At 36.0% G+C, this 13,015-nt stretch overlaps 1 protein-coding gene across 1 annotated transcript in view; it reads right to left on the bottom strand.

Annotated features, from left to right (window-relative positions):
* Window positions 1–1,524: 1,524 nt before the first annotated feature.
* LOC129220752 (uncharacterized) overlaps window positions 1,525–13,015 on the bottom strand; it is a 55,110-nt gene continuing 43,619 nt past the window's right edge. The window contains exon 4 of the mRNA XM_054855180.1: window positions 1,525–12,977. Coding sequence (XP_054711155.1) covers window positions 2,039–12,977 — 10,939 coding nt within the window. The 3' untranslated portion in view covers window positions 1,525–2,038. The remainder of the gene's footprint in view (window positions 12,978–13,015) is intronic.

Below are 13,015 nucleotides of genomic sequence, written 5' to 3'. Positions count from 1 at the left end.
AATTTATGTCAAGTGTATACACGGTATTATTTATTTTTTAAAGTAAAATATCTTATTCACATTGCTATAAATATACTTCGTAATGACATATCTACTCCGTATTATGTTGAATTTGTAATTATTGGTCATTTAATAGTACATTGTGCAGTTACTGCTGATTACCAGTAAAAGTGCATGAAAATTACTACTGCGAAATGCAGGTAAACGGCAGTATCTGCTTAAATTAAAATTTTGATTGCAAAATCAAATTGAAACAAACTGCCCAAAAAATACTTCGATATAAACATATAGAATAGCCTAAAATCAAATTTCAATATTTAATTGATATTTGTGGGAAATCAAAAACACGTTTCTTCAAATATCTCAGAAACTCATTTTTTCAGAAACTCATTCAAATACTGCTGTTTACCTGCACACGGTAGTATACGTGTCTACCTGAATATATAAGTGTTCTTATATATACGAGAATAAGCGGGTACGTGTATAGTCGAATGTATATCTGTAGGAAAAGTTCTTGCAAATACCTATATACGTATTTATTGGTGCATTTACCTGAATACGTATATATACGTGCCAGCACGAGTATATGCGTATGCATACGCATATACTCGTATATTTAACCATGTTTAATGTAAAAACAATACATATGAAGTGAAATTAATATTTAATTTATATCTGCCTTATACTCAAATATTAAGTGACTTTAGAAGAACAATATTCGTTAAGCCTAATATTATGACCACTTTACCCCATCTTACTTAATGTGTTATAAAAAATTATTCAAAATAGATTCAGCTAACTGCTAACGAGTAAGAGTTCTTGAGACATGTAGGAAGCTTCCTGTGCCGTCCATCTGTTCATAATTAAAACAAACAAAATTTCCCGAGGAAGTTAAAAGAGGTGTTTAGATTTTAAAATTTTTCATATTCACCCAAAATATTTTTTTTAACCACATAACATTTTTCCAGTTGTAAAATTTTGTATTCAAAATGTAGTTTCTAACCCCCTTACTCTAAAATAAAATTTTCACATTCATTGGAACATTTATTTCCAAGCTATAGCCATTTCTTTGACGTATGACCACTTTACCCCATTGACCACTTTCCCCCACCAGACCCTACGTCATTTGAAGCCCTTTAAGCGAGAGAGAGAAAAAAAAAAGAAAATTTAAAATTTCGTTATTGAGGCACTTTTCTTCCAAACGAGCAATATATTCCAACCTATTGAACTCTTTTCATAGTAAAATATCTGCCACTGAGAAAGTCCAAAATCGGGTAAATGACAACATTCACACATTTAAGTCATTGGCGTCGAAAGACCAAATATTTCCGTTGAAAGTTGACACTATTCCATTTCGTTATGTTTCACGGTAACATATATACATACTAACTATTCTTATGCATAATTAATGTTGTTACAAAGCCATTAATTATGCATATGAATAAGTTCATTCCAGTGTAACATGGTTTTTACAAAACCAACTTTTGTCTTTTTTTAAAATAGGATTTTAAAATAAACATCATACAAATTTTTATTCATTTTATTTTGTAAACACACTTTCATCTGGAAATGGAACTGGCATGGGATAGATATTAGGATTTATTGCAAATACATGTTTCATAATTGACACTTATTACATCATAGCTCAATATTGATGTACACACTTAGTTTACAGATACGTTTGCATTAAAAAAGCTGCTGGGTGTTATTTTTTTCATTCCTTTCCATTTTAAATATCTCACATACTGTAATATTAAATAAATATGTATCTGTGATACGTTCATAAAAGTTGCTTTTTGTATGGCATAAGAGTCAATTTTTTCTTCCTATTTGAAAATTTTAATAAAATTTTTTAATTTGGTAAGCAGGGTTAGATTAAAATGATGCTATTTCGGTCGGAACCGTTTTTTCAGTCAAGGTAAAATCCGGAAAACCTTGCTTACTACCACTAATACCTAAAATTCTACACTTTTTACTTTTAATTAAAAATCGGTCAACACAAGATAACTGAAAACTGACCATCAAAAAAATTAAAAGCCTAACTTATTCTTAAATCTTTGGTCTGAGTTAAATGACCCTGAACTAAAGTGTTACTTAAATAACTTAAAGGAGCTGTGTATATTATCTGCTCCTCACTAACCTCTAACAAGTTGTTCTCGTCGCGTAACATGTGTTGCATAAGTTGACCAACCACAATATTTAGCCCGCTATTCAGTTCTACCATAAACTTGTCAAACTTTTTCGAACTCAATTTACCAGGACATCTCACTTCTGTACCCGGACACGCCTTCTCTACATGTGATCTCACAATTTCTGAAATCTTTTCTAAACTGTTGCTCATAATCTTTCTCGTTATCTCTTTTTGCATCCCCATAAAATCAACACCCAACCTGTGCATTGATATACCACTTTTTAATGCCGCTTGTTCTATTATTTTCTTGCATTCTTGTGTGATCATGAATGCATAGCCAAGGGCCTCTTGTTCAGAAGTATCCTTAAACTGAGCTTTAACATGTGTTTCTCCTGTCTTTAGCTTTCTTATTAAGAAATCAAGTAACATTATTGTACCATTAAAGTCGGCCTGCGACAAATAGCGGCTTCCTATGTCTAGTATTGTATTTCCAGCATTATGTTTAAATTTAACAGGTCTTTGGCCTTCACGAATTTGTTTTACCTTTGCATTTAAATTATCAACATTGTCTCGAGCGATTTCTTTTATTTTACCCGAACCGTCAGATGGTAGTGCGCTATTAAACGAACTGTAAATACTTATCGATGCTTTTTCAAATGGCTTATCAACTTGTGATATTGAATTTGCAGTTTCCTCTGATTCAAAACGGAATAAATCTCCTATGGAGCTCTTTACCCAGCTTAAAATATCACTTAGCCATGAAGATGGTCTTGTGCTACTGCTCGTAATACTTTTTGAAAACTCATCTAAATCACCTAAGTTATTCTTAATCACTTGCTTATATCTATCGAATTCGTTAGCTACTCCCTTAACCTGCCCGACAAAACCGTTTTTCCATGAATTTTCTCTCGCCTGGTCACTGCCCACAAGAACATTTTCTGGTATATTTGCTTGTGCAAATAAAAACGGTACAAAAGATCTTACTGTTTTGCCATTATCATGTTTATCATGTTGAGCTATATCAGTAGTAGTTACCAAGCTATTGTCACTTCTGCTGTTACGATTCGTGGGTTGAAGGTCTCCATTAACTACTTGGTTTTTTTCAAAGTTCAAAGAAATCTCGTCACTGCCCTCTTCAACACTACTTAGATCATTGAATTCTGGTTGGTTAATGATTTCAATTTCTCTTGATAAATCTTTGAATTCAATGCTGCGTCGGTTACGCCTAGCACCTACTTCTCTGAGGTATTTAACAACATCTAATTTACCATTAAGTTCAGCAAATCGCAAAGGAGTATTACCGTTCTTGTCTTTAATATTCAAGTCCACTCTTCTTCGAACAAGATATTTGGCTACATCTAGTTTACCGTTCCAAGCAGCCTTATGTAACGGAGTCTCACCATTTTTGGATTTAGCATTCAAGTTCGCCCCTTTATCAATAAGATATTTAACTATATCCAAATGACCAAAATAAGAAGCTTCATGCAAAGCGGTTTGACTGTCGCTATCCCTAACATCAACATTAGCATGTTTGCCATCTACAAGGTACCTTATTACGTTTAATTGATTATTCAAAACAGCCCTGTGTAAAGGAGTTTTACCATCACCATCTTTAGTGTTAATGCTGACTTTTTTATTTTCCACAAAATACTTCACGATATTTACATTTCCATTCCTAGCAGCATCAAACACATTTTTAATATTTCCTTTTTCTATAAGGTAATTTATAATGTCCGAACCACTGTTAAAATCAATAGCATCGCTTAAAGGAATATTTCCGACACTATTTTTAAGATTAGGTCCAGCACCACGATCTAAAAGCCACTTCACTGTACTTGGTTTTCGACCAAGAACAGCATAATGCAAAACAGTATTACCCACAAATCCCCTGATATTTATATCCATACGTTTCTCATCTATAAAATATTTGACTACATCTAACTGACCGCTACTTGCCGCTAAATGTAAAGGAACACCATTGCCGCTCTCACGAGAGGTAATATCAGCTCTTTTCTGATCTACAAGATATTTTACTACCCTTAAGTGACCATTACTTGCAGCCCAATGCAAAGGAGTTCTACTGTCATTATCTTTAAGATTGACGTCCTTTTTTTCTGTTTCGACGAAATACTTCACTGCACCCAGATTTCCGTTTCTAGCAGCATCAAATATGTTCCTGATACTATTTTTTTCCATAAGGTTCTTTACAATATCTGAACCACTGTTAAAATCAATAGCATCACTCAAAGGAGTATTTCCGACATCATTTTTAATATCAACTCCAGCACCACTGTCCAAAAGCCATTTTACTGTACTTGATTTTTTACCGAGAACAGCATAGTGCAAAACAGTATTACCTACGTATCCCTTAGTGTTTATATCAATACGTTTCTCATCTATGAAATATTTGACAATATCTAACTGACCATTGCTTGCAGCCCAATGCAAAGGAATACCATTGCCGTTCTCGCGAGAGGTAATGTCTGCGTTTTTCTGATCAACAAGGTATTTTACTATACCTAAGCGACCATTACTTGCCGCCCAGTGCAAAGGAGTTTTACCATCATTATCTTTTATATTGACATCTTTTTTTTCATTTTCGACGAAATACTTCACTACTTTCAGGTTTCCATTCCCAGCAGCATCAAATATGTCCTTGATATCTTGTTTTCGCAGAAGGCTCTTAATGATATCTGAGCCACTATTAAAATCAATAGCGTCGCTTAAAGGAGTATTTCCAACATTATTCTTGATGTTAACTCCAGCACCACGGTCTAAAAGCCATTTCACTGTACTTGCTTTTCTACCAAGAACAGCATAATGCAAAACAGTATTCCCTACATATCCTCTAATATTTATATCGACATGTTTTTCAGTTATTAAATATTTGACTACATCTAGTTGACCGTTAAAAGCAGCAGAGTGTAAGGGAGTACCATTTTGGTTTTCACGAGAGGTAACATCAGCGTTTTTCTGATCTACAAGGTATTTTACTACATCTAAGTGACCATTGCTTGCAGCCCAATGCAAAGATGTTTTACTATCACTATCCTTAACATTGACATCAGTTCCTTCATTTTCGACGAAGTACTTCACTACATCCAGGTTTCCATTCCTAGAAGCATCGAATATGTTTCTTGTATTTCCTTTTTCCGTAAGGTACTTTACAATATCTGAATGATTTCCTTCTCTTGCAATATCTAATGGTGTTTTTCCTCTTTTATTTTTGATGCTAACACTAGCGCCATTCTCCACAAAATACTTCACAACTTCTAAATGACCATTTGAAGCAGCCTCGTGTAAAGGAGTATTATCGTCATTGTTTTTAAGACTTACATTAGCTCCTTTTCCTACAAAGTACTTTACTATACCTAATTTACCGTTCCATGCAGCCCAGTACAAAGGAGTATTACCTCTTTTATTCTGCACATTGAAATCAGCTCCCTTCTCTACAAGATATTCTACTACCTTTAAGTAACCATTCCAAGCAGCCCAGTGTAAAGGATGATCGCCGTGGTCACTCACAATGTTGAAATCAGCTCCTTTTTCAACAAGGTACTTAACTACATTAAATTTTCCATTTTTTGCAGCTTCCAGTAGCGGCGTGAGTTCTTCATTGTTTTTAACATTCAAATTGGCTCCTTTTTCAGCAAAGTACTTTACTATACCTAGTTTACCACTCCAAGCAGCCCAATACAAAGGAGTATTGCCACCTCTGTTCTTAACACTGAAATCAGCTCCCTTCTCTACAAGATATTCCACTATCTCGGAGTGACCATTCCAAGCAGCCCAATGTAAAACATAATCACCGCGATCATTCACAGCATTAAAATCTGCACCTTTTTCCACAAGGTACTTCACGACATTGAAGTGACCTTCTGTAACAGCTTCCTGCAAAGGAGCGCTTCCATCATTATTTTTAACATTAAAATCAACACGTTTTTCCCCTACGAAGTATTTGACTACATCCAAACTGCCACCTCGAGCAGCAGCATGAATAGACTTTTCACCATTAGTGTTAGCAACGTTAATATCAGCATGCTTTTTCTCTACAAGATATTTAACCACCTCAATATCACCTTTGTACGAAGCATAATGTAAAGGCGTTTCACCATCTTTTTTTATTCTTTCCAAAAATTCTACTATATCAGAGTTATTTGCATCAGAAGCATTGCTCAAAGGAGTATTGTTATCTTTAGCTTTAGCATTGAAATCAGCCCCCTTTTCTACAAGGTATGAAACTGTATTTAGTCTGTTATTAATAGCGGCATAATGCAGAGAAGTTCTTTCATCCCCATCTTTAACATCAATATCGGCATCCTTTTCTTTCGTGAGGTACTCCACTATGTTCAACCTTTCGTTTAAACTAGCATAATGTAAGGGGACTTTACCGCTCTTATCCTTAACATTAAAATCTGAATGCTTATTTTCAATCATGTATTTCACTAAATCTAAGTTACCATCATCAGCAGCCAGGTGTAGAGGAGTAGCATCGTTTTTGTCTCTAGCATTGAGGTTAGCGCTTTTCTCGCTGAGGTATACAACTATGTCTAAATGACCTTTTTGAGCAGCTCTGTGTATAGGTTCCCCATTGTCTTTGTCCTTCACATAAACTTCGGCTTGCTTCTCTTCTATTAGATACTTCACAGTATCAAAATAACCATAATAAGCAGCTAAATGCAAAAGCGTAATGCCATCTTCATCCTTAACATTGAAGTTAGCATTTTTACCTCCAAAATAGTTCACTACATCAAAGTAACCATTTAGGACAGCTAAATATAAAGGAGTAAGACGTTTCTTATCCTGGATTTCAAAATTTACTTTTTCTTCTTCAACCAGGTACTTTGCTACTTCTAGTCTACCATTCATAGCAGCTTTATGTATAGGCGTCAAGCCATATTTATCTGTTGCTTCCAAGTCAGCGCCTTTACCAATATACTCTTTAACCTTATCAAGATTACCTGCAGCAACGAAGTTCAGTAAATCAAAGTCTAATCGTGCTTGCCTCAAAATCCGCTCGATTTGAGTGTGACCGCCTCTAGCAGCAATCTCTTGTAAAGTACTACCGTCACTGTCTTTTACTTCCAAATCACCTCCTTTTTGGACTTTCTCTTTTACCTTACGAATATTGCCACGTTTCACAGCACCTAGTAAATCTTGATTAAGCTGAGCTTGCTCTAAGAATTGCACTAAACTGCTGTGTTCACCTTGAACAGCAATAGCTAACGCAGTCTTACTATCACTATCCCTTGCATTAATATCTGCTCCTTTTTCGACAAGATACCTCACTGTGTCTAAATTACCGCTTCGTACGGCAAAATGCAGAGCAGTTCTACCATCATCTTTGAGGCTTCTAGCATGGATATTAGCACCAACATCCACCAAATATTTAACCATGTCGATATTGCCATTCCAAGCAGCTAAATGCAAAGGAGTATTATCGTACTTATTAACAGTCTTTAAATCAGCATCTGTACTAATAAGGTATTTAGCTATATCTAAATTACCAGTTGAAGCTGCTAAATGTAGGAGGGTATTGCCATCATTATTACTAGCTCTTGAATCAACATTCTTTTCAACTAGGTATTTTACTATTTCCAAGTCACCCTTCCAAACTGCTGAATGTAAGTAATTATTACCAGAGCCATTAATAACACTTAAATCTAGATTTTGATTTACTAGATATTTCACTATGTCGAAATCACCACTTAAGATAGCTGCATGCAAAACAGTATTACCTTCCTTATCAACAGCTGTTAGATCAGCATCGTTTTCTACAAGGTATTCTACTATCTCCCAGTAGCCATTTACTGCAGCAAGATGAAGTGGAGTATTATTGTCATTATTCTTCTTATTAGGATTATCACGTTTTTTGCCCAGCAAATATTTTACTACATCAAAGTTGCCATTCCAAGCAGCTAAATGTAGAGGAGTATTACCATTGCTGCTTTTTTCTTTAAAATCAACACCCTTTTGATCGACTAAATACTTAACTATACTTAAGTGACCAGTTAAAGCAGCTAAATGTATTGGTGCATTTTCATCTTTATCTTTCACATTAGATTCAGCCTCCTTTGCACCTGCTAAATATTTCACTACGTGTATGTGTCCATTTGCAGCAGCCCAATGTAAAGGAGTGTCGCCATCACTATCTCTTGCATTGTAGTCAACATACTTTTCATCTACTAAATATTGAACTACACTTAAACCTCCACCATATGCAGCAAAATGTAGTGCATTTTTCTTGTAGTCAGCCCCTTTTTCAATAAGAAACTTTATTGTATCTAAGTACCCTTGCAAAGCAGCTAAATCTGCAGGCGACATATTGTTCCTGTTTTTTACATCGAGTTTTGCTCTTTTACTAACAAGAAATTTTACTACATCTAAGTTACCATTAATCGCTGCAAGATAAAGAGGCGTGTAACCATCCTTTTGTTTAGCGTGCAAATTAGCCCCTTCTGCAATGAGAGACTTTACTATATCTAAGTCTCCTTTTTCAGCAGCATAATGAAGAGGTGTATAATCGTTCTCATCAAGCTCATCTATCAAAACTTTTTTATCAAGTAATTTTTTTAATACCTCTTTTTGTCTTGTTATACCTGCAAGATGTAATAGAGTCAGTCCACCTTCTCCTTTTAAGTTCAATTCAGTATCTCTTGCTTCTAACAATTCTAAAGCGACATCTTCCTTTTTTTGGGTAACTGCTAGATGTAATGGTGTCCAACCATCAACTGATTCTGCATTAACATCGATTAAATTACATTTGATTAAGTGTTTTACAATCTTTAGATTTCCAGCTGACGAAGCAAGGTGAAGGGGCGTTAAATTACCCGCAGCTACAGCATTCACATTAAGCTTACAATCTCTCAACAAGGTCTCAACAACATCATAATATTCGGTAGTTGATGCTAGATGTAAAGGCGTTAACTTTGCTTCAGACTGACTGTCAACAATAGTTCTACTGTCCTTGGATAAAAGATCAACAACAACATTTTTACCTGCAGAAACAGCAAGATGAAGTGGTGTAAAACCTCCTTGAGTCTTTGAGTTTGTATCAACATTCTCTATTTTCAGTAAGGTGTTAACGACATTAGCGTGACCTTGATGAGCAGTAACGTGCAAAGGAGTCCAACCTGAAGGAGTTTTTGTGTTAACGTCAGCACCATTGGCAATCAAATCATTGACACAATTTTCTTGCCCAGATTCAGCAGCTATATGCATTGGCGTATATCCTCTAGTATCTGTAGCAGTAACATTAGCACCCCTTTCTATCAAAGTACGCATAACATTGATGTTTCCATTTTGAACAGCAGCGTGAATTGCTTGTTTTCCATCTTCAAAGGTTGCGTTAATATCAGCACCGTTTTCCAGAAACTTCTTTATTTCGTTTATAGCTAAACCCTCATTTTTTTCTGTTGCAGCATTATAGAGATCTCTATTGATGTCTCTAAACTTTGTTTGATGACTATCTTCAACAATACCAACCAATTCTGACTGATCATTGTCAAATTTTCTGAAAATTAGGCGAGTTCTTCCCTGCAAATCGGGTCCTATATCCAAAACTGGGTTTGCCTTCCCAGATATTGTAACTGTAGACCAACCGCTTATTTGAGGATACTCTGTAGTGCCGTTCGTGGTGTTTTTGTTTTTAAGCTGTATTGAATAGCTAACTTTTTTATCGTTTCTCCACCCTCCAATTGGAGTTTGAATTTGCGAACTATCGAAATTATATCGAATTTTTTCCACTGGTTTCTTTTGAGATAAATTAACTTTTTTCAGGGTAGACTTCATGACATTCAAAAGGTCTATTCTTTCTGATAAAGTATTTAGTTTATCCTCGCTTTCGTCTTTCATAAAACTTAATTCCTTTATCATATTACTCTCGCTAATTACTTTATCAATCAGGCCACCATTACCATTAACGCCAACTAAAGAAGCTTTGAAATTATCTAAAGTTTGTACAGATAAAGTGAAGTACTCATTGTACTTATCTATGTTGCTTTCTTGGTAATAGATATCAGCAAGACTAGCATAACCTTTAATCAAGAAGTACATGACAGAAACGTAAATCACTGTTCCGGAATGAAGCAAATCGGCTGCAGTGAATGCAATTTCGTCGTCTTCGCTTTCTGGGATAGCAAATCTTTGGTTAATAATACTATATAAAAGAGAATGCAAAGTACTAACAGATCGGGGAGTTCTGGTGGTATCTTGTAAATTATGTAAGATTCCATTTCTCCCTTCAAGCACATTAGTAAGCTGCTCTTTAGTGAGATCTTTTACTCTATTTTGTTCTGTGATAAAATAATCGATAAAAGTAATTAATCCTGAAGTCACGTTTTCTATTCTTGACTTTTTCACGGAATCGAGAACCCTTTGGAATCCTTCTCTGATTTCATCGCTTATTTGATTAAGTTTACGCTCCACTGCAATAAAACCTGATCGCATTGCTGCAAGATTTCTACTTACTGCATCGTAATTTCTGTCAACCTTAGCACCAACTGTTCTGATAGCTTCAAGGTTCCTATCAATTTTTTCTTCAACAACTATAACAGCTCCCAAATTTCTATCAACCTTACCTTCAATCACTTTATTAGATTCAAAATTTCTATCTACTTTCCTTTCAACTACCCTAATAGCATCGAAATTTCTACCTACTTGGCCAGAAACGTGTTGAATAGCTCCATAATTTCTGTCTACTTTGCCAGCAACAATGCGAATTAGGCCGTTATTTACTTGCAGCGCATCAAAATTACGTTCTATTGCATCGAAATTTCTATCTACTTGACCCGAAACCTGTTGAATAGCACCAAAATTTCGGTCTACCTTACCATCAACTATTCGAATTAGGCCGTTGTTTACTTTCAGTACATCGAAATTACGCTCTATGGCATTGAAATTTCTATCTACTTGGCCCGAAACATGTTGAATAGCACCGTAAACTACCCTGATAGCACCAAAATTTCTATCTACTTTATCTTCAACCATTCTAGTTGCAAGATAATTCCTATCGACTTTGTAATCAATATTTCTAATGGCTCCATAATTTCGATCTACTTTATTCTCAACATTTCTAATAGCACCATAATTCCTGTCAACCTGACTACTAACAACCCTAATAGCGCCATAATTTCTGTCTACCTGACCGCTAACAACCCTAATAGCGTCATAATTTCTCGCTACTTGACCAGAGACATGCTGAATAGCACCATAATTTCTATCTACCTTAGCACCAACTATTCTAGTAGCAGCAAAATTTCTATCTACTTTACCTTCCACTTGCCTAATAGCGCCGTAATTCCTATCAATCTGACTGCTAACAACTCTGATAGCGCCATAATTTCTGTCTACCTTGTCTTCAACTACTCTAATAGCACCGTAATTTCTGTCAACCTTACCTTCAACAACCATAACAGCAGCAAAATTTCTGTCTACCTTACTACTAACTTGTTGAATAGCGCCATAATTCCGATCTACTTTTCCATCAACCATCCGAATTAGACCATTGTTTACTTTCAGTACATCGAAATTACGCTCTATTGCTCCCAAATTTCTATCTACTTGGCTAGAAACGTGTTGAATCGCACCATAATTTCTGTCTACCTTGCCGTCAACTATTCGAATCAGACCGTTATTCACTTTCAGTACATCGAAATTACGCTCTATCGCACCTAAATTTCTATCTACTTGACCGGAAACGTGTTGAATAGCACCGTAATTTCTGTCTACCTTTCCATCAACCACTCGAATAAGACCATTATTTACTTTCAGTACATCGAAATTACGCTCTATAGCACCGAAATTTCTATCTACTTGGCCCGAAACCTGTTGAATAGCACCATAATTTCTATCTACCTTACCATCAACCACTCGAATTAGACCAGTATTTACTCTAATTCCATCAAAATTACGCTCTATAGCACCAAAATTTCTATCTACTTGGCCAGAAACGCGTTGGATAGCACCATAATTTCTATCCACCTTGCCGTCAGTTACTCTGATGGCACCATAGTTCCTGTCTACTTTATCACCAACTACTGCAATTGCATTTAGATTTCTATCACCAATTTCTTGCACTTTATCTCCAACAGCTTCAGTTGCTTTTAGATTTCTGTTTCCAAAATCTTTAGTAAGGTCGTAGTTTTTCTTTATCGCCTCCAAATTCCCTTTTGTGGCTTCAAAATTTCTATCTATTCCTTTGCGATTTTCTAATAAGGCTGCATCTACATCATCAAACCTCTCTGAAGTCACATCCTCTTCATCCTGCCTTGATTCGTGTAATCCAACCGCACCCAATGCCATACCTATAAGACCGGCAGCAGTGTCTAAGAAACCTTTACCTCTTCCTGCTTTTTTCCTAGTAGAAGGTTTTTTTGCTCCAGCTCTTGCTCCTCTCGCTCCTTTTCCTATTGCTCTTCCGCCTGCTCTTGCTAATCCTCCCGCCCCTCTTGCCAATGCTCCTGCTCCTCTTGCCAATGCTGACACTCCTCCTATAATAAGAGGTATAAAACGTTTTGAACGACGGTGGGCTTTTAAAGATGGCTCTTCACTTTCAAAAAATGGCTGCTCCCCTTCAAAACGAAGTTGTCTGCCAACGGCCAGTCTTGTATCAAATGGTGGTTGTGTATCATCAAATGATGGTTGTGTGTCATTTACAGGCGTCTTGCTGTCATCAAATGGGTGCCCGTTTCCAGAGAGAGGTCTCAAATCAAGCAGAGGTAGTCTTCCACCAAATAGTGACTGCCCATCATCAAATAGATACTGCCCGACATCAAAAGGTAGCAGTTGTTTTCCTTCAAACGAAGGTGGAACACTGTCAAGAAGAGGAGGTCTGCCATCATGATCACTAAAAGAATAAGATTCTAGGGTGAGAGCAAGAATTTA

The sequence above is a fragment of the Uloborus diversus genome, chromosome 4 (assembly GCF_026930045.1).
Source record: "Uloborus diversus isolate 005 chromosome 4, Udiv.v.3.1, whole genome shotgun sequence".
In the NCBI taxonomy this organism is placed as follows: Eukaryota; Metazoa; Arthropoda; class Arachnida; order Araneae; family Uloboridae; genus Uloborus; species Uloborus diversus.
Note: the sequence above shows the minus strand (reverse complement) of the source record. Positions and strands in the feature narration are given on the sequence as shown.